Here is a 23697-nt window from a genome sequence, read left to right as displayed (position 1 = left end):
TTCTTTCAACCAAATGGATTAAATTAATTAAGCAAATATGTCTATATATAAATATATAGGGAACATGAAAAAGAGGCGATAAACAAAACATCAGGAGTAGAAAAACTACGAAGGGCTAATCCTTACGAGATCCACCCCTAAAGGATTGCCAAAAAACAGGCCAATTCTTCTGTGCTTCATTCCAACCCAAAAGGGATCCTTCCCTTAGTGGGTCCCAACTGGAGGACACAATTCCATAACTCACTCCCAATAATGCAGACCCAAAGAAAAAGAAAGACACAATGAAGGGCACCCATGTGGGCACATCAATTTTCAAACCAACCTTAAGATAGTAAAAGAATGGGAAGAACAAAAGCCCAATGCTAAGTGGAATCCCCACAGAAAATCCCACCCTGCTCATCATCCTATTTGTCACCACTTCAGGAATAACATCTTGGTCTCTCTCATCTTCCTCTTCTTCTTCTTCTACTTTTTTGTCATCATCTTCTTTATAATCCTTTTTCAAATCCTTTATCTTATTCTTCTTCCTTTTCTTTGGGGTAGGTCCAAACCCCTTGGGGTTCTTCAAGGTTGAACATATAGGTGCAAGGTGTGAGAAGTGAGTCTTATTCTTATGATGATATTTTGTTCTGTGAATAGGGAATTGAGACTTCTCATTTCCACTTAAGTAAGTGCTGATATTCCTAACTTGCTGCATTATAATACCAGATATAAATTTAGACAAGATAATTCAACAATCATGCAGCATAATAACATGACTCCTATGTAGTAACTAAACCCAATACTTAAAATAATTGGAAAAAAGGTAATTTTGGCAATAAAGAATTTTTGCAGTTAAAAGATAATTCTTTCTCAAAATAGATGAAAATTAATGGATTTGTAAAAATATAGAGTTAGAGAAAGAGAACCTTGGGAAGCAATTGTTGACAGAAAAATGGAGTGGCAGTTGAAGGCATTGAGTTATGTGTTGAACTGTTGATTATTGTGAACATAAGATAGGTGAGAAACCAAACATGGTAGTAGAACCTGTTGTTTTGATTATAAAACAGAAAACAGGACAGAAAAGAAAAGTGATAGGTAAAGGAGAGAGTTTTAGGAATAAGGAGTGAGAGGTGTTTTGATTTCCAAAAGATAAGGTTGTAATGGATATCTTGCTTTCCCTATTGTGCCAAATGGATATTGTGCTCAATCATGCTATCTTCAAAACTTTTACCATTTAGTATTAAATAAAAATAACAACAATAATTTACATTATTTTTCAATGGTATTTGTTGCATAGATAATTTTAAAAAAACAATGTTTAATATCAATTTTCAAAAGGATATAGAAAGTTATTTTTAGTTTTAATAAAGGATTTTTAAGTTCAGTACTGAAGTGAGCATTGAGCTGAAATGATATATTTGATAAATAGGTGAATGAGATAAAGAATTAGTAAGTGGTTGAGTTTTATTAATAAAATGATCTATATATTTAGTTTTCTTATAAAAAAAATTATACACTTATATTTCTTTGTCAATAGCTCTAAATTAATTACATATGTATAATAAATAGATGAAAATATTAAATGTTTAATTCATGTAAGCGATATTTATTATAAGAGACAGTTACGCACCAAAAAAATTAATTAATATACCTTTAATTATATATATAAAAAAAAAGGTTATATTAATGGAAGGATGGATGCCACCAGTGACAAAAGATTCACATGCAATTATGTATGAGTAACCAAACTCAATTTTAATTATATGTGATTAATGTTAAGTGATAAATATTTTTATATAATTTTAATGTAATATAAATGAGAATATTATAATGAGTGAGTGAACACACCATATAAAATAAGATTAAAAATAATTACATTATAGTTAAAAATGGAGTAGCATTATTGTAGAAAATGTAACAGAATTGCAATTCATGTGATTTAAATATGTATGAAGAAGTAAGGGAAGTAAATTAAATGAAGGTTGATCTATCTTTAATTGCAATGCAATACAATGGTTTATTTGACATAAAGATAAAGTAGTTGTATAATAACTTATACAGATGTTAGAAATAATATCCTCTTTTATGAATCCAATACTATATATGATCCTCATTACCTCATTTTTTGGAAGGAAGGGGAAGAAAAGATATGAGATGACTATGTTCAACTAGTTGTGTATACCTTTTTTTATTAAGCTGTTTCCGAAGTATGTTATTATGCAAGTATTAAGTAGTGCATCCTACTAGATATTAAATGTTATGTAAAATAAAACAACCATGTTTAATCGGTATGTTTTTTAATATACTTGATGTTTGTTGATAGTGATGTCTTAGTCTCCCATTGGTTTGTACATGCTAAGACTATAGTGTAATTTGTGAATAATGAATGATCTAATGCTAAAGCCATTGTTGGGTAGCAAAATGGAGAGCATAACTTTTGTTCCAGTGTATTACTCCATGTACCATTTTTACTGATTGATCAAAAAAATATTTTATCATTAAATTTTAAACTTAAATATATATTTCCTAACCAATTAAAACAACTATCACATAGAATGACATACTCTTTTATTACAGCAGATATTGACCCACCATGTCCACTTATCATTTAGTGCATAAGAGCAATGAAATAGAAGTACCACTTCACTACTATATTATGCAACTAAACTGGTATATTTCTATATTTATGTCCAAAATTTAATTTGTTATTAAAATAATTAAAGTAATTGCATTATTTATTTTATCATATTCGTTATTTAATTAAATATATTATATGATAAGGTCTTTGATTAAAAATTAAAGACTTGTTATTATAATAGAGATTATAATAATGAGAAACATGTCTTTTATAATTTTTAGTATAAATTGTTCTTGATCGTAGAATCATTGAGGATAGGACATCAATGATTTGAGTATATCAATATATGTGTGATATTATTTTTTGGATAAATATTAATAGATCTCATTTATTAAATTGTACATGATGCATATGTGAATATGATCATTGAACAACTGACTCAACTGAGAAATCCTAATGGTCAAGATTACCTTAAATTGTTAATAGGAATTTCTCAAGAAGAAATGAAATAATTTCCTTTGACTTGGGATTAACATAGTAATTAACATGTTATTTATCATACTTTGATTTCGGACACATAATGTCTTAGGACGTTATTTAAATAAATATTGGGTATGATTAAATGCTTGTAGAATTAGTGATTAATCAAGAAGGATTTCATCAACTCTTTGTAATGAGTTTGAGCTCTATAATAAAACAAGACTTTGGCCAAGGTACAACAATGAAAAAGAAATGAGTTTCTTTGAGTCATCGTGTCAACTTATTAAAGTTTGACAATTTTACCATACTTTAAAGTTAGCTCAAAGCTATAAAGATGAAAAGAAATATTTTAATTAATTTCCCAATGGTTCTTGAAAGTAAAATATATATTACTTCATGCTATCTGGTCGTTAAAGAGCGTTGCTAGACATCAAAATTGATTAGTAAATTAATTTAGTTAATTTACTACCAGCTTAGTATTGAACCTACGGGGTCACACACTAACGAATGTTCTAATCATTGCTATATAATTATATTATTTGATAATTAAATTGAAAAAATTAATTTGGTCAAATAAATAATTTTATGGAATATTATTTTAATTCTTTGCTAGCATTAAGAATAAATAAAATAAATTCTAAAATTATTAATATGTAGCTGAAGAATAAAAGACCAATCATTATGTTGTTATATGTGGGAATTGGTTTGTAACATTTCAACCTACCACTTGAGGAAAAGCAATACACACATAATGAAGTAATGAAGTGTGGCTTGTGTTTTATAACAAGATGATTTTTTCATGTGAGTGTGTGATGTACGTTCCTTTTTCTAATTCTCTCTCAGCCACTATGCTTTTGAGAGAAATAGAAATAAAGGCAAGTGTGCCTCAAACACATATACCTCTGCCCACAGAGTGTGCCTACTTTAGAGAGAAAAATTACATTGTTTATGTGTAATCTCTTACAAAAGAGTTTTGTAAGTAAGAAATTCTTAGTTTTAGAATGTTATATTTTTTTGCTCCATTGATTCAAAGAGTTGATAGCAAATGTTAGTTTCGGTGTGTATACACACATCGAGTCTTCATAATTTTGAAAAACAACTTTAAATATTCAAGAACTACAACCGGATACACATTTTATATGCAATTTTTTCATTATATATAACTTTAAACATTTATTCCGGGCGTGTTTTGCGAATACATTAAAATATCTTTCACATTTGCCCCTTCCCTCTACACTTCTGGACATTAGGTCCAATACTTTGGACACACTCCAACATCTCACCTGCTACCCCTATGATAAACCTCTCATTTTAGTTACCTACCTTGCAATCCAAGTTTTACAACTGATCGCACGTCAAATATTAATCATTGATTCAATCATTCGACAGCGAACATAAATTTTTATTAAATCTCTATAATATGGATCAACGATGTAATAATGCATTAATTCAACCCTTCATGCAAAATAATAAACCATAAGCTTAAAGGCTTGATTAATATAACAACAATAATGGGACTTCAATCATAGGAAGGAAATAGTCAAACTAAATGGCAGTACAATAAATTAAAAGGAAAAGCATAGTTAAATATTACAAGTTCACATATAAAGAAAGCAGAACTCCTTCCAGTATATAAGCCTATATAAGAGAAAAACTTGTTTGGAGCTTAGAAATCATACTATGATTCCCTCAAGTATTTGAATGATAGGGATGAAAACTTTCAATGTTTGAGGACTTCCATTTATTTATTTATAGATATTTCCTTGCAATCCTTATAAAGGACCATGGCATCAATTGGCATCTGAGTTGCAGTTAAAATCTATGATGGGCCTATAGTCAATGGCAGAGGAGCTTAAATCCATCTTCAAGTGAGAGTCACTGAAGAGAGACTGAGGGGGCTGATATTCCTGCTTCAGACACCCTGGTGAGCTTAACTGGCCATTGAAGACAAGTTCCTTGGACCTTCCGACGTTGTAGAGGTTCAACAGCTCGGCGTCTCGCATTGTTTGCTGATGGAAGCAGTTGTTGGCCATAGTAGAACGACTTCTTGATTCCGAAATGAGGTGTCGCGGAATCTGAGACATGAGAGACCATGTGTCTTCTGATGTATCCAATGTAAAGTCATAACCTTGATGCCTCATAGGTCCCAAATCTTTCTGGAAGAAGTTGTGCTCCTCGGTATCGGAGCTTAGTCCAAACCTATGGAGTAAATAGTAAACATCAAGATGCTCAGTTTATGTCAATCATACATCATAAGAAGTTAGCAAAAAATCTGCACATTTTGAAGAAAACATTATAAAAAGCAGCAAATGGACCCAAATGCTTCGAGGCCGGGGTCACTGCAACCATGTATTACAAAAATAATCAATATCTGCACATATAAACCTAGTGAGGAATATCAATTAGGCTCTTTCCAGAAGAAAGTAACTATAACAAACCTACATAAGAAATGTTCAGCCTGTTCAATCTCAAAGTAATAAAAAAGACAACAAAGCGGAAAAAATGAAAGACTTCATGTAGTTAGCTAATGACCCAAATTTGAAAAATCATGCCATCAGACAGTTAAAAAAAGCTATATTTCTTCAACAACTTATCACATGTATGCAACTCAAAGCTATGAACCACAAGTGTTGGATAATCATCAAATATCAATTGTATTTGGATGCATGATTGACCAACATTAAATTACCTCTCCTTAATTGCTTTAACTCTATAACACATTAACGAAGTTCTCCTGCTATTAGTTTGTATTGATAATATGCAATCATCAAAAAATCCCTTGACTTCCAGTTTTATCAAACCACCCCCGACTACTTCATTTACACCATGCCCTGTACTTCTTAAATATGTTTTTAATATGTAAAGCATGTCTAGAAATATTTGAATAAGTAAACATGGAGCACCAAATTATTATAAATAAAAATAAAAAAATTAGAAGGAAGAGGACAATTCAGGTACATGAAAATCAAGAGTTATATAAAGTTTCCATGATATGCAACACCTAATTCAATGCAATCCAGAGGCAATCAATGCAAGGTGAACTTGCTGTCTATAAAGGGCAATGTTGAAAACTAGATTCAAGCTTTGTATATGCAGAAAATTTAGAGACAATGCTAAGTTGAGCTTGTCAATATTGTTGCTTGCTAGTACTGCATTCTTTAAATACACACAAATCAAGTCAAATAATATACCAAGTCTAACTCGAGTACTATGGTTAGATGTCTTGCACCTTACTTTAATCACACACATCATAATGACCCACATGTTAGGTAGCTTAGCATCACAGCTATACCATATATAACATAACATTGTTTGTGGATCCCCTCCTCCAAAAAAAGAAAAACTCCATTAGAAATTATGACAATCATTGCTTGACCCAAAAATCAGAGTTTTGAACACATAATAGGAAAACAAATAGTAAGCATTAAATATAATTGAAAGATTAAAGAGTGAAGTTAGTTTAGTTCCAATATTAGATCCTTTATGAACCACCTTTTCCAATATTAGATCATTTACTTTTCATTTAATTCTTACTATATTAATTTAACAATTGCCTGTCATCATTAACAAATACCCAAGCAACCACAAATACAATTAGTAATAGATAATAAAAACACCACGATGCTCTAATCACACAAGACTTAAAAATAGCAACAATAAAAATATTGTTAACTCAACTCTAAAGGTAGAGATTAAGCAATTAAAAGATGCAACTTTTAATTTAGGAGAGCTTGTATTTAATATATCAAAAAAATGTGGAGTCAGTTTTATTTAATTGATTATCCTAGGCCCTTGTTAACAAAACCCCACAAAGATAAATACCCAATAAAATTGTTGCCAATTCAGAACATGCTCACAAGCATCTCAATCAAATTACAACAAAGCTAACAAGTTAACAACATAAGACATAAACAACATGGATCATAGTTATACCTCAACTCTTTGCTGGAAACCTCAGTAGGAAGAGGCAAAGGCTCCATCATATTCATGGTGCTGTTGTTGCTGTTCCCATTCCCAATAGTGAAACCTTGACGGGTACCATTGGTGTGCAAGGGAAGATTCTGGAAGGTTCCAGTTGCAGCAGAAACAGTTGATGTGGTTCCTGTGGTAGCAACAGAAGAAGATTGTGATTCAGATTCCACTAGCTTTCTTGAACGGCAACGGCGTCGTATCATGTGGCGGTCACAGTACTTAGAATCAGGGTGTGCAACCTTTGAACACCTCCATTTTTTTCCATCAGTTCTTCTGCATCTACCAGGTTCTGGGTCTATCTTCTTCCCATTCCGGTAATAACCCACTGCATAAAAACCAATAAAGCAAACAACTTTAACTTCTATAACCAAAAGGGTATCACGAAAATATAAAAAGATAGTTTTTTCTTCAAGCTTACAAGATGGGTGCTTTTGTTGAGACATCATCAATTCTAAGCTCTTTTGAATAGGAACGAGGAGGTCTGGGGGAACAGTGAGACCAGCTTTCAAGTACTTGAAGATAAGAGCCTGGTGCTCCAGCTCCTGCCACTGCGCCACCGTGAAAAGTGGTTGCGACGCCGCGAACATCATAGCTGGAGGAGTATTAGGAACACTCATATTTTGAGGTAAAGGTATGGGGAGAAATAAGAAGAGGAAAAGAGGTTGAATCTAAGAGTGAAATATGCATTAGAGAAAGAGAGTGAGGGGTGTAATATAAAGACAGAGAGAGAGAGAGAGAGAAAAGGAGAAGAAGAAGAAGACGTTGAGGTGGGGCGGTTACCTCGGAGAAAACGAGTCCAAGCTTGAGTTGTAAATGCCAGGGATTAAGGATGAAGCTCAACAAAAAGGGAGTTTCAACAATTTTTCATTTGTTTTATTATTATGACTCTAAGAAGTAAGAGTATGAAAATGATATATTTTCCTACAAATTTATTACATTATACAAGAAGTAGCATGTATTATTAAGTGATGTTTTTGTCTACTAATGATTGATGAATGTAATATATATATTGTCAATGTAAAGATTTATATACAGTTACTTACATCATTTATTATTCATTTGTTTTCTTAAAAATCAATTATTATTAAATATGAATGATAGATTGTGCAATGATAATGTATAAAACTTATACATTATTGGTGTATACATTTTTGTCATGATTGATCTATAAGCAAGATAAGTTAAAAGGATAGAGAGAAACTTTTGTGAAAACATATACATCATGTCATATTTGGAGACATATGTATTTTATGTTTTGACTTTAAAATTTATGCATTATTAGTGTAAAGCTTTTATATTATCAGCACATTATTAATCATTAATTTGTATTACTTTTGTTTGAGAGTTAATGATAGTTAACATATGAATGATGCAGATTTGTTGACGGTGTAAAAACACTTACACTGTCGGTGTATACATATTAAATCTTTATATTTTTTTTGTGCTATCATTTATGATTAAATTTTAATTAGAATTAAATTTTGAGTGGGGATCCACTTACTCTCGGAGTAGGTTTTTTAAACTTACTCCTCATCACAACCTTCAATTCTAGGGAAATCCAATAGTTTGAATTAATTAGTAGATCTAAATTATTAGATGTCTCTAAAATTGATGGCTAAAATGAGAATTAAGTTTTAAAAACTTCATCTTGAAGTAAGTAGCTCCTCCTCTTAAAGTTTTAATGTATTGTCAAAATTTTATTAATTTTCTATATCTACGTATATAATCTACACAAATCTTTCTGTAAACAATATATCATTTTCCTCTAGGAATTGAGTGTAGTATTTCTTATTTGAGTATAATATCTAGGTACTATCAATATAAATATTTATATACAATGAGTACATTATCTATATCATTCATATATTATTATTGTATATATTTTTTCTCTTCTTATTTTTGTTTTAAGGACAAAAATATGATATTAGTACAATGTTTGATTTTTGCTTTTGTTTTGTATCACAGTTTTCATGATTGATGCTCATATTTTATATATGTGTGAATGAAGTTATTTCAATTTAAGAGTAGATAAGGAAAAAATATAAACAAAATGTATAAAATATTTATAGAGTGTAATATTTATGTACTCTTGATGTAAAAACTTATACACATTTAATATTTTATCTATCATTTATTTGTATTATTTTTTTACTTTTTTGAAGAGATCGTATATTTTATGAGAGAAAGATATATACATTGACAGTGTAAGAGTTTTTTACATTGTTATTATATCATTTACCATTCATATCTAGTCATCATTGATTCTTCAAAAGGTAATACAAATGAATAATAAATAATTTATTAACAGCCTGTAAATATTTAACTAATAGTATATATACATTGTACTTATAAATTATATAATATAATATAGTTTGTTTATCTAATGAAATTAAGATTTGATTATTATTGTATTTTATCTTGATGTTAACAAAGTATTAGTGTAGTGGTGTAAGATCTCATTAGATATTCAGGATAACCAAAAGTCAATGCTTCATTTCCTGAAAACGATACTTATTATGATAGAGTAGACATATATCTCGAAAGTGATTAGTTTTTTACCTAAAATATATTTGATACCAATAGCTAGGTCAGAATCATGAGTTTGGTTGGGTTAGTCATCATTAACTCCTGTTTTCTGAATGGGGCTTCATTTTGACTTATTTCAGAAGATTTATTGGTGTGTTGTTAATGGATTACAGCAGTCAAAACCAAAAGTTATTTATGGAAGTTAAATTCACATAGATCGTTCTTAAATTATAAGTTCAAATTTGAAATTCAAATTTTGTTCAAAGCATCCTTGCCATGATAAGTGGGAGACTAATTTACCCACACATAGTTAAACGTTAAAATGAGGACCCCCATAATTGTTTTTTCTTTATTTCATAAATTCAATTATTGATCTCAATAGCTAATTCTTAAAAGATTCAAAATCCTTTTACTTATATGTAAATCATCATTTATGTCTTACTAGAGATAGCATGTCTAATGAATTCATGCGATGGAGTTTATAACTTTTTTGAAAGTTAGTTTTTTTTTATATAATGAATAATATCATTATAAATAAGGAATTAATTTTTTCCAATGTATAATTGCATCTCTCAATAAATATCGTTTGTAATAATAAAAGTTAGCTTGCTAAAATTTACCCTAGATTATTTCTCTCTTGGGAATTGTCCATAATTATTTAACAATACTCATTTTTTATATTAAATGACAACTTACATTAATATAATATGAGAATATAATATTTTTTCATACCAAAATATAAGTTATTTCATTCAACCATTAAAATATTGACATGTCTCATATTTAATCATTTTATTCAAAAATATTTATAAAAACTAAAAAAATAGTAGGCATATCGTGGCTTTAGTGACCATAATAAATAACTTATCTCTTGATATGAAAAAATAGTTTATTCTTACATAATATTGGTTAAAAATTAATTAATTATTAAATTTTTAACTTAAATATATTTTTTCAACTAATAACAAGTAGTAACACATAAAATGACACATTTTGTGGGACAATGGATATTCTCTATATAATATTATACTATTTTGGTTCTTGTTATAAAGTATTTTCAAATTTAATATGATACAACTTAAATTAATAAAATATGAGAATATAATATATTTTCATATCAATACATAAGTTATCTCATTCAACCATTAAAATATTAATATGTCTCATATTTAATCATTTTATTTAAAAATATTTCTAAAAACTAAAAAAAATAGTAGGCATATCGTGACTTTAATGGCCAGAAGAGATAACTTAATTATTGATATGAGAAAATATTTTATTCTTACATAACATTGGTTAAAAAATATTTAATCATTAAATTTTTAACTTAAATACATTTTTTTAACTAATCACAAGTAGTGACATATTTTGTAGGAAAACTATGTACTCTATATAATATTATAACAGTTTGGTTCTTGTTATAAGGTATTTTCAAATTTATTACAACAAAAAAAATAACCACTTAATTTAACTTTTTTAATATTTTAAACACTAAAACTTTATCGTATTTAATTTAAGAGTGAAATATATATGCATTAACAATGTAAAAGTTTTATACATTGTCAATCTATTATCTACCATATATTTTTAATCATTATTTACTCTTCAGAAAAAACAATGCAAATAAATGATGAATTGCATATTGAATGCTTATAAATCTTTATCTAATAGTATATAAATATTAAATCCTTAATTAAATAATAATCACATTATGTGTGAACTATCATTTATCAAATACCAAATTGGTTGAACCTTTATAGAAAGTGTGTCGTAAAAAGTACTCATAGGCAACATGCGTACCTGATTATGGATGGTGGTAGTCGTGTTAATGTTGTGAGCATAATAAGGTTGATGTCAAAACTCAACCTTGAGATTAGGGCACATTCAACCCCTTACTGTCTTCAATGGTTGAGTGTTGTTGGAGAGGTGATGGTAAACAAAGAGGTCGATGTCTCTTTCTCCATGAGGAGGCATGTGGACAAGGTACTATGTGATGTAGCCACCATAAAAACAAATTTTAAAGTATATCTTATAATATTTTACATGGTTAGCATATAATTATCATTTTTCATATATTAATAATCATCAATTATGTAATGAAAATAATATACAATAATGGTGAATAATATATTAATAGTATAAAAAATATTATAATGATAACATATTAATATTAAACTTTTTACAATGATAAAATTGATTACATGTGACAACAATAAATTTTTATTTTTAATTATTTTGCATATTTGTTCCTTTTTTCATTCAATTTGTAAGTTGTATGATATAAAGTGAAAATTAAACTTTATCACTGAGGCTAAAATGAGATAATACATACCAATTCATTCATAATGATAAGAATGGAAAATTCATTAGATTAAGAGTTTAAAAATCTATACATCATTAATATTATTGGGCTGTCGGCACATTACACATTATTGATTTATATTACTTTTATTTAAGAGTCAATTATAGTTAATATATGAATGATTTACTGATAATGTAAAAAATATTTGTATCGTCAATATATAAATATTAAGTCGTTAGTTTAATTAAAAATATATAGTTGCATGACTTACATCACATATACGTCAGCACCAGCAGGACTCACAAGATATTAAAATTGCATGTGAGGATTATTCTGTAATCAACAGAAGAAAATTAATTAAAATAATAATATTCGGAATCTAAAGTTAGAATTTAGAAACTCGTATGAGTCCAAAGCACACCATAACCAAAGACCAAGGAAGAAAGGCCATTTCTCTAACACCCGAGTCATGAGCCTCTTCGGTTTAGGCAGGTTAGTCACAAAAGTTTCCATTTTTACTCTATTTCATATCTTCAAACTTTTCATTATTTTGATCTTAGCATGTAATTGGTTATTGATATTATTATAGTTTGTTCTATGATCTGATCTGTTCAAAAATCAAATGGGTACCTTGTTCTTCAGTTATTTGTTTTTAAATATTGTTCACGTTGAGATCTTCAGTTATTATTTTATACCCTTTTGAAAAGTGGGTGCAAGTATGCAATAAAACTATGCTCTTTTATTACCCCAGTAAATTTTTTGAGCTTGTAATATTATCTTGAGGTAGAGTGTAAATTGACAAGTTATTAGTGTGAATCAGTTTTTTTTTTTGCTAAGGCCTTTAAGCCCAAGCAAAAAAGTGCTTGGTTTTCCTTAGCAAGGTATCAATTCTCTGTGTGTGTGAGAGATACAGTTTAACTTGGCTAAACTTGAAATAGAGGATTAAATTTTCAGTCTTATATGACATTGATTAATTAATTATTGTGTTGTATAGTTAGAACATAGCCTTTCTCCCCCAAGTAGTTACTAAGTGTGGTAATCACTAGTCAAGCTTCCAAAGGCAAACAATTGTGTTATAAAGAATTAGCAGTAGGGAAATGATAAGTATTGGTATTACTGCAACTTTACATGGTACTGGTAAGGCTTGTCAAAGGTTCAAAAGATGTTGATGAAGTTTTTTGTGGTTCATTATAGATTGATTATCTTCCATCCTTCGGTTGGTATATTCTACCTGATAAATTATTCTGCAACAGGAACCAGCGAACATTCCGCCCAAAAAAAAGCACACCTTCTGGAAGTAAGGTTGGTTCCTTTTATTTTTCATGAATAATGGGATCTTTTGTTAGATATTTAATATAATTTGTTTCCATAAATTGTTCATTAGTATTGTAATATATTTTTTCTTCATTTAAAGCCCAAGGCCTTTTATAGCCAAGAGGGTGGAATGCCTTTCCTTGAATATGATTCTGCCAAAGGCACTCTAATGAGAGAGAAAAACTTATTTATATTTCTCTAAGCAGTACAATTTTTCTTTTTTCCTTAAAAGCCTTTTCAGAACAAGGAAAATGTCTGAACAACTTTGTTACATAGATCTTAGAAGTACAATAAAAATACAACATCCAATCCTTAGTTCCACTAGGTGATTTCGACTACATTGGTCGAATGATGTCGTAATGCTCTATCATAAATCATATCCAGTGACAAAGTATTGATCTCTATATTTTTCCTAATCATTTCACATATAGTTTTCTTGAGTCTCTTATCTTTTTCCCCTATCATTTGCAATCCTATAGATGCTTCTTCCCCTCCCCTGATACCTAGCGATTTGTATAACTCAGCATACGCTCTATCTCTCGCTTTGCTCAACACTTTCTTGGCGCCTTTCTTAGTTACCTTGTATTTTTTCAAATTTCAGTAGTTTTGCACAAGGATCATGCCTTATAACATTCCTTTTTTACATTAACTTTGTCTTGGGCGCTTTTGTCCCACCATCATGACTCTTTACCCTGTGGTCCAAAGCATGTAGATTTACCTAGTATTTCCTTTGCTATTTTCCTAACTAGTAGTATACCCGTACGTTTGCACGGGTCGTTCCATTTTGACTATCTTCTAACAATGATATATGACCATCGTATCTCATATATCATTGTGTCTCTCAAAACCTTTGTTGGAAACTCCTTCACTCCTCACCCTTTAATTTCCACCACTTGATTTTTGGGAGTCTATATTGGTCTTTTTCCTCCACTCCATTCTTAACCGTTATTATATCCATGACCAAAACTCTATATTAAATTATTAAGCTCTCTCTAGGTATGACTTTGTAGTCCAAACAAAACTTTTTATCTGGTTTCCTTATAAGAAATAAATCGATTTGAGAACATGTCACCCACTCTTATATGTGATAAGATGTTTCTCCCGTTTCTTAAAACATGTGTTGGCTATATTGATGCATGAAAAAGGAGCATATTTACAAGTGAAATACATTGACGCGTGACATGGAGAGGCTACTTTGAGTTAATGAAGATGCAGGAAATGGTTTTATTTAGTGCAATTGATGCAATCTTCATTGACACATTACATTAACTGCTTTGATTTTGAAATTACGTAGTTTACAATGTTTATTTTATTCACGGATACTCCAAAACTAATGGTTTGTCTCTATTGACTGTGAGGTTTTTTGTACATTCATGTGTACTTTTCTAGTAGATATGTGAAAATGACCAGATATATTAGTTAGCTTCTGTGTTCCACTATTTTTTTTATGTTTGGCTGAGAGGTGGAGGGGTAGAGGAGCAGGAATTTAAGGCAAAGAGGGGGAATTGACCCATTGTACTGTAGCAGATATGGTCCAACTTCGAGAGCATGAAATTGTCAATTCCCCATTCTATAGTTTTCATTTCAAATCCAAGTTTGTCCTGGGTTTTCCGAATCGAAGTTTCACCTTGCTGTGCTGGAGGGTAATATAGTTCTGCTGCTAATTATTATCACTTTTTGTTGCAGGGAGCTCAGCTTAGAAAGCATATCGATGCCACACTAGGTAGTGGAAATCTGAGGGAAGCAGTTAAGCTACCTCCTGGGGAGGATTTGAATGAGTGGCTTGCTGTTAACTGTAACTATCATTCTCTTTCATCCACTGTCATGAGCAGTGTACTTTCTTGTTTTAGATTCTTGGATGCCCTTCATTTTCTGATTTCCGTAATCGTATTTTCACACCATTCTGAAATTCAGCAATCTGACATTTTTTTGCCTACATTTCAGCTGTTGATTTCTTCAACCAGGTGAATCTGCTCTATGGTACTCTCACAGAGTTCTGTACTCCGGAGAATTGCCGGACAATGTCTGCAGGACCCAAGTATGGCATAATTCACTGACTCCATTTTCTTGTTTAAACTTTACACTATCTTTAAAGCATTTGTATGCTTTTAGAAATTCAATCAGATGATATTCTTTCAGTTATCTTAGCTCATGAGATTAAAATGAACATTGAAGTGGGAAAGGTGGAGCTTCTTATGATAAGATTCTTGCAATATTAAGGTTGTATGAAGTAGAATAGACATTAGATCATATATCTCTCATTGGTACTTTCATGATGTATATGGTAGTTTCCCGGCATGTTTGCCTTCCCTTCCTCTCCAATAAAGTCCTTGTTCCTCGGTTCACAACTCTTTTACTTTGAGGGCTATATAATATTTGAAGTATACAAGTTTATACAGGTGCTAGAGATGAGTTAATTATGGGTCTTTTGTACTTTGAAGTGGCATATATCTACTTCACTTTGGTGCTTTTCATATAAAGCATAAATACATTCCGTCAATGTTAATGGCGATTATGGTAACTGGTTCATTCTAATGTAATCTGTACTAAATTTTTATACATTCCTTGCTCTTATGTTGTCTGTTACATGGAAACTTCAGGTATGAGTATAGATGGGCAGACGGTGTACAAATTAAGAAACCTATTGAGGTTTCTGCTCCGAAATATGTAGAATATCTGATGGACTGGATTGAAGGACAGCTTGGTGATGAATCTATATTCCCACAGAAGCTTGGTAAAGATTTTGTTTTCTTCCTTGAAAGTTTCTTAGATTCTCTCATCATCAGCTTAGAATATTCATTTTTGTACCATAAACCATGGAATCATATGTAGGTTCACCATTTCCTCCCAACTTTAAGGATGTCGTGAAGACAATATTCAAGCGATTGTTCCGTGTATACGCTCACATATATCATTCCCACTTTCAGAAAATTGTTAGCCTGAAAGAAGAGGCACACCTAAACACATGCTTCAAGCATTTTATACTCTTCACCTTTGTAAGTCTCTCATATTTTTATGGCATGTGCTCATTGTGTGAGGAAATAAGTTCTTTAGCTTCTTGACCTTCTATGCATGCATCTTTCAAAAAAGTTAATAATCTGATTGTCATCTCCATTTGATGCAAGAAATTGCTCATAATGGGATTAAGACTGTATAATAAACATGATTTATGATAGAGCATTATAGCGTTGTTCGTTCCATATAACCGACCCTACCTAGTGGTATTAAGGCTTAATGCTATTGTTTGTACAGGAGTTTGGGCTGATTGACAAGAAGGAGCTGGCTCCTCTTCAAGAACTTATAGAAACCATTATTGTTCCATATTAAATGAATGAATTGGGACACAATGTATTACTCTAAAATAAAGGCTGCTTTCAGAATTCTCCTTTGTATTTGATATGTTTGTTGTATTTGGAAACAGGATCTAAGGTACCCTTCTATATATATGCAATGAATGGGTCAGGCATCATAGGTCCCAATGTTTAATTATAGTAGTGTTTAGTTTGAAGACTTGTTGCCTGAATAATGTTCAGTGCTAATACAATAATCATACACATTTCTATGCTTATTTGTCCAGACTTTTTTTTTGGGTGGGGATTTTTCAGACATCTTTAACTGGCCAACTTACTCCCTCTGGTTCTGGAAATTGCACATTATTTAGACAACTTTTAAAGTAAATCAAGATATTCCTATTTTTATTTTACTTTATATCAATAAACTCATTTAAATATCAAATGACAACTTAAAGTTGTTATAATTTGGATGTTAAAATAAGATTATTGTCACGAGTTCGAATGGTGGAAATAATCCTTCTGCCTTGTACAAATGTACACCGTTTTTTTTAAAAAGTAAAATAAAATATATGGTGAAAACTGAAGGTAAGAATGTAAAATGGAAGAGGTTAGTGTGATACCAAAAAATAATGAGAGAAGAGGGAGTAATGTTCCATTTGCTTATACATGAAATGGGTTTGGATTGAATGCTTTTTAGGGAAGGAATATAATCCACACATGACCTTTACATTCCAAAAAGCTTGTACTCCTGGTTTGTATAGAAAAAGGTAGTAATTAGTAATCAATAATCATTCCATCTCATTAAGGATCACCATCATGCTACTAATACAAAATATTTTATAACTAGCAAACTAGTTTCCATTATGATCTTATCATTTCACATGCAATGCTAAGCAACTTTGACACCCTTTAATTAATAAAGTCATAATTCAATACTATGAAGTCAAATATGTTAAAACAAAAATGTCTCTTGTCCAACAAATATTAAAGTAACAACTGTGTTCAAAACATTGTCACCAGCACATCAAATGTTAAATCATGAAGGATTAATAGCACATCTTTTTTGCTTTATAATTGTCTGAATAATGATCCTGTTAACTTGGTGCATGAGAATTTAGCTGAAAGTATAAGCACCTAATGCCATCACAAATGAAAGGTGATCATGGATGAGAATATGATCAAAAGGGCTCCATACCAAATTTTGCAATAAGGAAAATCAACTTTGTAATAATAACATTCCAGACAAAAGAATAATTAACTTTTTCCTTTAACATCTGATTCCTAAAAGTCATTTCACCACAAAAAAATGTATACCTTTACAGACATGTACTAAAAAACTAGCCTGCCAACATATTCTAGCATCACTAAGAAAAAAAGGGACCAAAATAGCATACCCTACTTCAGTCTTGATCTAATTCAGCTTGAACTGCATGCAACCTATTAGCTTCAGGATTCCCATATCTTGAAGCTGCAAACACATAAGATGCTGTAGTTCCGGCAAGAACTACGAGGACGGCAATGAAGAGCTGAAAGTTCGCAAGCAATTCGCCCCGGACCTCGCTCTCCTTTGAATGGCATGTGATGTTGTTATCCCTAACCCTACAACCATTTGGTAGCATTGGGCCATAAAGAACAAAGGCAGTCTGATAGAACCATATGCCTTGCAGTGCTATAGCAATGCCATTAGTTAAATCGACTGGGAAGCTGGTTGGCATAAGGGCTCCGGAAATTGAAGATAAAATGCAAAGTCCTATCAGGAAGACGAGGAGGATGTGGTAATAGCCCTCTAGGCCCTTGTGTGTTGTTGAATGAAAGTAGAATAGAAGATATTCCGCACAGAATGCCGTGGCAGCAATGAAACAAAGAGCACCTTCCGGCAAGGGGAAGAATCTATATAATGAAAACAAAATTCAGAAAGGTTAAGATGTTTAACAAGAGCACAAGACATTTGGAGATGCTTGCTAGGGAAATTGGAATTACATTACATATTCAAAATAGGTGCCGTACCCAATAAGCTACAGATCATGATCATTCTCTGCTGGATAAATATATTCAAACAAAGATTGCAATTTGCAAAAACGGGGAAAAAGTAATTAAAGATGCAAGACTAACAAATGAATTCTGACTTGGCAAAGAAAATATTTTCAGAAATTAAACAAAACTACGAGTGACAAGAACCAAATTCCAGAGTGTGCGTGAACTATGCATCTCGATATGTCATCTCTCGTGAGAGTGATGAGACAAGCTTGCCTTCATATTCAGCTAACTTCCGCGATAATTAGATTAAACTGTTTAGATTACTTTTATATCTTACCAGATTAATTCCTTTATTAGACGATTATTCCTTGAGAACACTAATAAGTAATTACATAATTTCCGTAAACAGCATAATCATTAGATCCTTGCACTGCACAGAGATCTTTATGAATTTTAAAGGATTTTTTCCTGGTGATGATTGACTGAGTGAACCATCAACTGAACTAGAGCAAAGCAAAAAAAACAAGAAATTTTATCTCATTCTGTCGTTTATGAAAACTAGCTGACTCCACCTAGTGGAATTAAAGTTTGGTTGTTGTTTATGAAAACTGTATGTGTTCTGCATTGTCCAACAAGGAGAAAAGGTGCACCATTTACACAAAACCATCAATTATTACATTACAATTTGGTAGGGAACTCCTGGGAAACTTAATAAGTAACATATCTAGCAGACACGTGGAAGAAAAGGTGGTCACTTCTCGAGAATACCAATTTAAAAAAGAGTAATCAGAAAACATAGCTTCACTACTGAAACATCCTTTATAAGTAAAAAAGGCAACTATAGGAAAATATATTTATGGTCATTAGATTTTCTGTAGAAGCAACAATGTTTGCTTGAGATTTAAATTGCTCAGAGCATGGACTTATTGGAGCTTTACTGCATGACTAGCAGGTTTTCACTGTTATCAGTGCATATGTGTTTAACCAATTAATTACCTGTTTCAATCAGAATCCACAATTTTCATATGTTTCACACAAATACACAATACAGCGCACTTACAGCATAATTTCATTTGGAAGTAAATTTGTTTATATGACACCACAACAGTGTCATAAAACACTGGAACTTCATTTGACACAATGATTCTGCACTGCATGGTCTTTTGTTCAATGTCCAAAGCAAATCAGTTCAATCTATGAAAAGAATTTTTTTAACTCCTAATGAGGAAAATAGCTTTTAAAATTGGGGACCATCGTTTTTCAACAATAGAAAAAAGAGGAAAAGGAAGAAGATTAGGATTGATTAAGTTCAAATTGGCATTGAACTGGACTGATTAATTATGAGACAAACAGTCTTAATTCTTAAAAAGTAAAAACAATTTAAATTGTGTCAGCATAATCTATCTGTTTAAAAAGGTGTTGGAGATTGATGAGAATGACTTCAAAGAAGAAAACACTAGGAAAAAAATAAGAGAGAGGGAGGATTACCTGGTCTTTTCTTTAAGCAGGACAACAACACTGAAGATAAAAAACATCAGAAGCATTCCTGCGTGCTCAAAGTTATTCATGTGAGATGGATTAAGGACTCCACCAACAAAAAATCTGAGATGTGTTGAATACAAGAACTCGATGCACAAGTCAATGAAAGAACCAATTAAAATAACATAAAGCTCAAGGTGCTTGAGCCTCCCACCAAACCCTGGTACCGGGTGCCAGACCTGTACTCGAAATGTTGTAGGATTACGAACATATCTCACCACAGCACCCCATATATGCCACACCCCTACTAGAAAAAATAATGTCCCTGGCAATGCATGACCCTTGAAAGATCCCATGGTTCTGGTTTATTCTCACCACGCCGGATATATCTCCGTAGTACTGAATCAACTTGGCACTTGAATGTCTGATTATTTAGCTGATCGAAGGAGATAGATAATCACCTAAAGATCTCCTCCTCTTAATGAACCTACCAATTAATCCTGTTTTGAATATAAGCACTGTTAGTTTTCAAAAATGGAATAGCAGCTTTTTATACAGTATCTTATCATTAATTACTATAATATATCATCCATTGACTTCAAAGTTCAAGCAACTAAAGAATGCTTTACAGCTTCAATATCAAACATTTATTGGTTCCATGCCAGCTCTAACTGGAATCTAATGTGTGAGAAAATATAATTTCTTTATTACATTATGCTACAACTTAAATAGTAAAAAAAGCTTTTTTTCACAACTTGAACCAATAAAACAGCCTTCCAAAGATACTCTCCATAGCCCTTGAATTTCACCGGGAAACAAACAAATTTTCAGAGTCCAACCTTGTTTCACTGCTTCTAGAGACTCCCTTCAAAATTGACTGATTTTCAGAGTCAAACAAATTTTCATTCTCAATGAGAAAATAAACCCTCAATTTTTTCTCCTAGGTGCAAATCAACTAAAGAGGCGAGAAGTCCATAATTGTGAGACAACCCCACCACAAAATCAAAGCTAAAGAGTCAAACTGGAAACTTGGGAGGAAAAATATGAAATATTCTATGCCAATAGGGAAAATTTAGAGAAGAAACAATAAGTCAATAAGAAGAAAAAACAGTAAGATCCATCAACGAGAATGGAAATTTCTCCTCCTATAGAAAAATATTCATAATCACATACACAACCCCAACAAAGTCTAACCCATCTTGAACGCAGTACAAAATCACAAAACCCATTTTCCATTGCCACCCTTTGAATATCTGGTAGAAAGTTAAGATTTTTATAAGCTATACCAAAAAATAATTAGTCAGAGTTTATGCTATGAATAATGAGATTCTAAAGAAAGTCATGATATTAAAATAAAGAAAAATAATGATGACAAAAATAAAAGGGTATTATGTTGTCTACTTACGGTAACAGTGTTTGGTTTTGATGTAGATAACAGAGTTCTTTGTTGTCTTTGTCTGAAAATAGAAGAGTGGCAATGAAAATGGGAACTATAAAGAGGGGAATGATGATGAGGGTGGTGTGGGATCTGAGATTGATGGCAGTGGGTCAGAAAAAGGTTGAGGTTCAGGGCCAAACAACGTGCTAGTTGATTATTTTTTTCGGTATTACTAAGTTGGTTTTCACAAGTGTTGCTTTCAAATATTGAAACCGAAAATCCAATTAGCTTTTATATTGTTAGACTAATATCTTATTAATATGCTAGTTGAATTAGCTAAAGGATTTTTGAGCAAAAAAAATAGTTAATATAGTTTTAGCTACTGATATAATAATTAATATAGTGATTAGAGATATTTGTATCTCACAGAAGGGAAAAAATAAAAAATAACTTAACATAATTGTGAAGAGCATTTAAAATATGAAGTACCTAAAAGGGAATATTAAGATAGATGACTTATAGATTATGAAATAAATACTCTAATTTAAATTGTTTTAAAATGTATGATTTTGTTGCAACATTTAAAATAATTAAAATATTAAAATGTAAAAAGTTATAGTAAAAAGTTTTATATGGAAAATCCATAAATATTAAATTGCATATATGAATTGATTTAAAAACAATATGTAGGTCGTATTCCGTGGGCCCAAAAGGAAAGGCATGGCATATTTGACTATTGATTTATATAACTCCACCTAGTCTCTCGTGTGTTGAAGAATATCTGAGAGACATCACCTATCCCAATTCAGACCATGATTATATGTCAAAAATCTTGTTTTATTTTTCCGTATTAGTCTAATGAAAAAATGATATTCCATTAAAAAACAAAATTTCTAAAAATATAAAATAACATATTTATATTTTAAAAAAATTTAGTAACTAGGAATATGGGGACATACTCATTTTAGAACTAGCGATCTTCATTCAATAATATGATCCGTTTGTGTTTCCCTCTTTGATTAGGTCTAGCTCACCTATATACAAATGGAGATGACATCACCATTTGTTTTCTAAAAGGTGTTTATTAGTTGTTGATGTATATTTTTTTTGTACTAACGTTATCTTCACCATTTTATCATTTTCAGGAATCGAACTTTTAACTTTTTAGTATTTTGAGAATCTAGCGGAACTTTATATTATCATATTAATATATTATTGTAGTTGTTAATGTATGTTAAATAATAGTAATGATATATACTTCATAAGTTTACTTATTTATAAGAAAGCAACAAATATTAATTGTAAACTATTTATTAATATATAAAATATCACTTCATGATATAGGTAAAATATTATTTTAAATAGGAGTACATGTCATTTTCTAAATAATGATGAGAGTTAGATACACAATGTATTTTCAATGAGGAAGAACATCATAAGCCTATGGAACAACATTAAGTTTACGTTTATGTAAATATGTTGGATTTGTTTTAGAATTACAAAATATTTGTTGCCACTCATTCATCTAAGTGCCATATTGTGAGGTAGGTTGTAATTTTTTTGTCAACACGACTTGATATTTTTTAAAATTATCTTAGGTGATAGGTTTTATTTAACGAATTTATAAAAATATAAATTATTTAGATATTAAATAAATACACATTTGATATCGCATATAAACGTAGTTTATGGAGAATGCATTATTGATGTGGATTTTTTTATATATATTCATTTATGAAGATATCGGTTTTTTTAGATTGTTGTGATGACCTAAACCATGCAACAACAAAAAACAGCTTACAATAACCTTTTTTCACATGATGTAGAAAATTAAATAAGCTTTATGATTTTATACTTTTAAGTTAAACTAGCAGTGTACCCGTGCACTTGCACAAGTCGCTTCTTTGTTTATGCATAATGCAAATATAATATACATATATTTTATAATATCAATAAATTATGTATTGAAACATTATATTTCCCATTCATATAGGTGCAATATTAACATTGATTTTTGAGTGTATATGTAGAATATTAACAATTATAAATGCGTTTGTATAAGCATTTATTTGTTGAAAGTGTGATTATAGAAAATATTTGATTCTTAAATAACTCAATAAATAAAATTCAAATTGTATTGGATAATATCTCACCTCTATATTCTCTATATAAAATTATAAATATAAGGATTTATTTTTGCAATATATTTTTTGTGATTACATTTATAAGTATCATATAAAGTCATAAAGATTTTTTAGCATATCTCTTAAATGCTTATGTTTTATTTTAGATTAATGTTCATTGTATAAATACTTGAATATATTTTTAGCATTCAAATATTGTATAATTAAATTTTATTTATTTGATTATGTTTTAGCTAATAATCATTGTATGAAAATAACTCATAAATTAAAAA

At 30.6% G+C, this 23697-nt stretch overlaps 4 protein-coding genes across 9 annotated transcripts; 1 reads left to right on the top strand and 3 right to left on the bottom strand.

The window, feature by feature from the left end:
- LOC109332099 (protein PAM68, chloroplastic-like) lies at positions 1-1166 on the bottom strand. Of its 3 annotated transcripts, none has more exons than XM_019566923.1 (3): positions 882-1152; positions 744-786; positions 1-687 (listed from the first exon to the last, which is right to left on the bottom strand). In XM_019566923.1, the coding sequence occupies exons 2-3, from the start codon at positions 754-756 to the stop codon at positions 116-118; spliced, it is 585 nt and encodes a 194-aa protein (XP_019422468.1). In that variant the 5' UTR covers positions 757-786; positions 882-1152; the 3' UTR covers positions 1-115. The 3 variants fall into 3 exon arrangements, with proteins under 3 accessions (XP_019422468.1, XP_019422467.1, XP_019422466.1); XM_019566922.1 differs by having other exon boundaries at positions 744-794; positions 890-1152; XM_019566921.1 differs by lacking the exon at positions 744-786 and having other exon boundaries at positions 1-691; positions 909-1166.
- On the bottom strand, positions 4485-7885 carry LOC109333293 (growth-regulating factor 5-like). 2 transcript variants are annotated; one of them, XM_019568699.1, is made up of 4 exons: positions 7431-7885; positions 6974-7337; positions 4800-5239; positions 4485-4765 (listed from the first exon to the last, which is right to left on the bottom strand). In XM_019568699.1, exons 1-3 carry the CDS (start codon positions 7627-7629, stop codon positions 4831-4833), a joined length of 972 nt encoding a protein of 323 aa, XP_019424244.1. In that variant the 5' UTR covers positions 7630-7885; the 3' UTR covers positions 4485-4765; positions 4800-4830. The 2 variants fall into 2 exon arrangements, with proteins under 2 accessions (XP_019424244.1, XP_019424243.1); XM_019568698.1 differs by having other exon boundaries at positions 4485-5239.
- On the top strand, positions 12197-16645 carry LOC109333294 (MOB kinase activator-like 1B). The gene is made up of 7 exons (XM_019568700.1): positions 12197-12332; positions 13094-13142; positions 14841-14949; positions 15099-15192; positions 15755-15888; positions 15987-16150; positions 16407-16645. The coding sequence occupies exons 1-7, from the start codon at positions 12310-12312 to the stop codon at positions 16479-16481; spliced, it is 648 nt and encodes a 215-aa protein (XP_019424245.1). The 5' UTR covers positions 12197-12309; the 3' UTR covers positions 16482-16645.
- On the bottom strand, positions 17614-21497 carry LOC109333398 (transmembrane protein 45B-like). Of its 3 annotated transcripts, none has more exons than XM_019568873.1 (3): positions 21305-21497; positions 19913-20403; positions 17614-18337 (listed from the first exon to the last, which is right to left on the bottom strand). In XM_019568873.1, the coding sequence occupies exons 2-3, from the start codon at positions 20257-20259 to the stop codon at positions 17848-17850; spliced, it is 837 nt and encodes a 278-aa protein (XP_019424418.1). In that variant the 5' UTR covers positions 20260-20403; positions 21305-21497; the 3' UTR covers positions 17614-17847. The 3 variants fall into 3 exon arrangements, with proteins under 3 accessions (XP_019424418.1, XP_019424419.1, XP_019424420.1); XM_019568874.1 differs by having other exon boundaries at positions 21309-21497; XM_019568875.1 differs by lacking the exon at positions 21305-21497 and adding an exon at positions 21077-21241.

The sequence above is a fragment of the Lupinus angustifolius genome, chromosome LG18 (assembly GCF_001865875.1).
Source record: "Lupinus angustifolius cultivar Tanjil chromosome LG18, LupAngTanjil_v1.0, whole genome shotgun sequence".
Lineage (NCBI taxonomy): Eukaryota > Viridiplantae > Streptophyta > Magnoliopsida > Fabales > Fabaceae > Lupinus > Lupinus angustifolius.
This window is presented reverse-complemented; position numbering and strand designations above follow the sequence as displayed.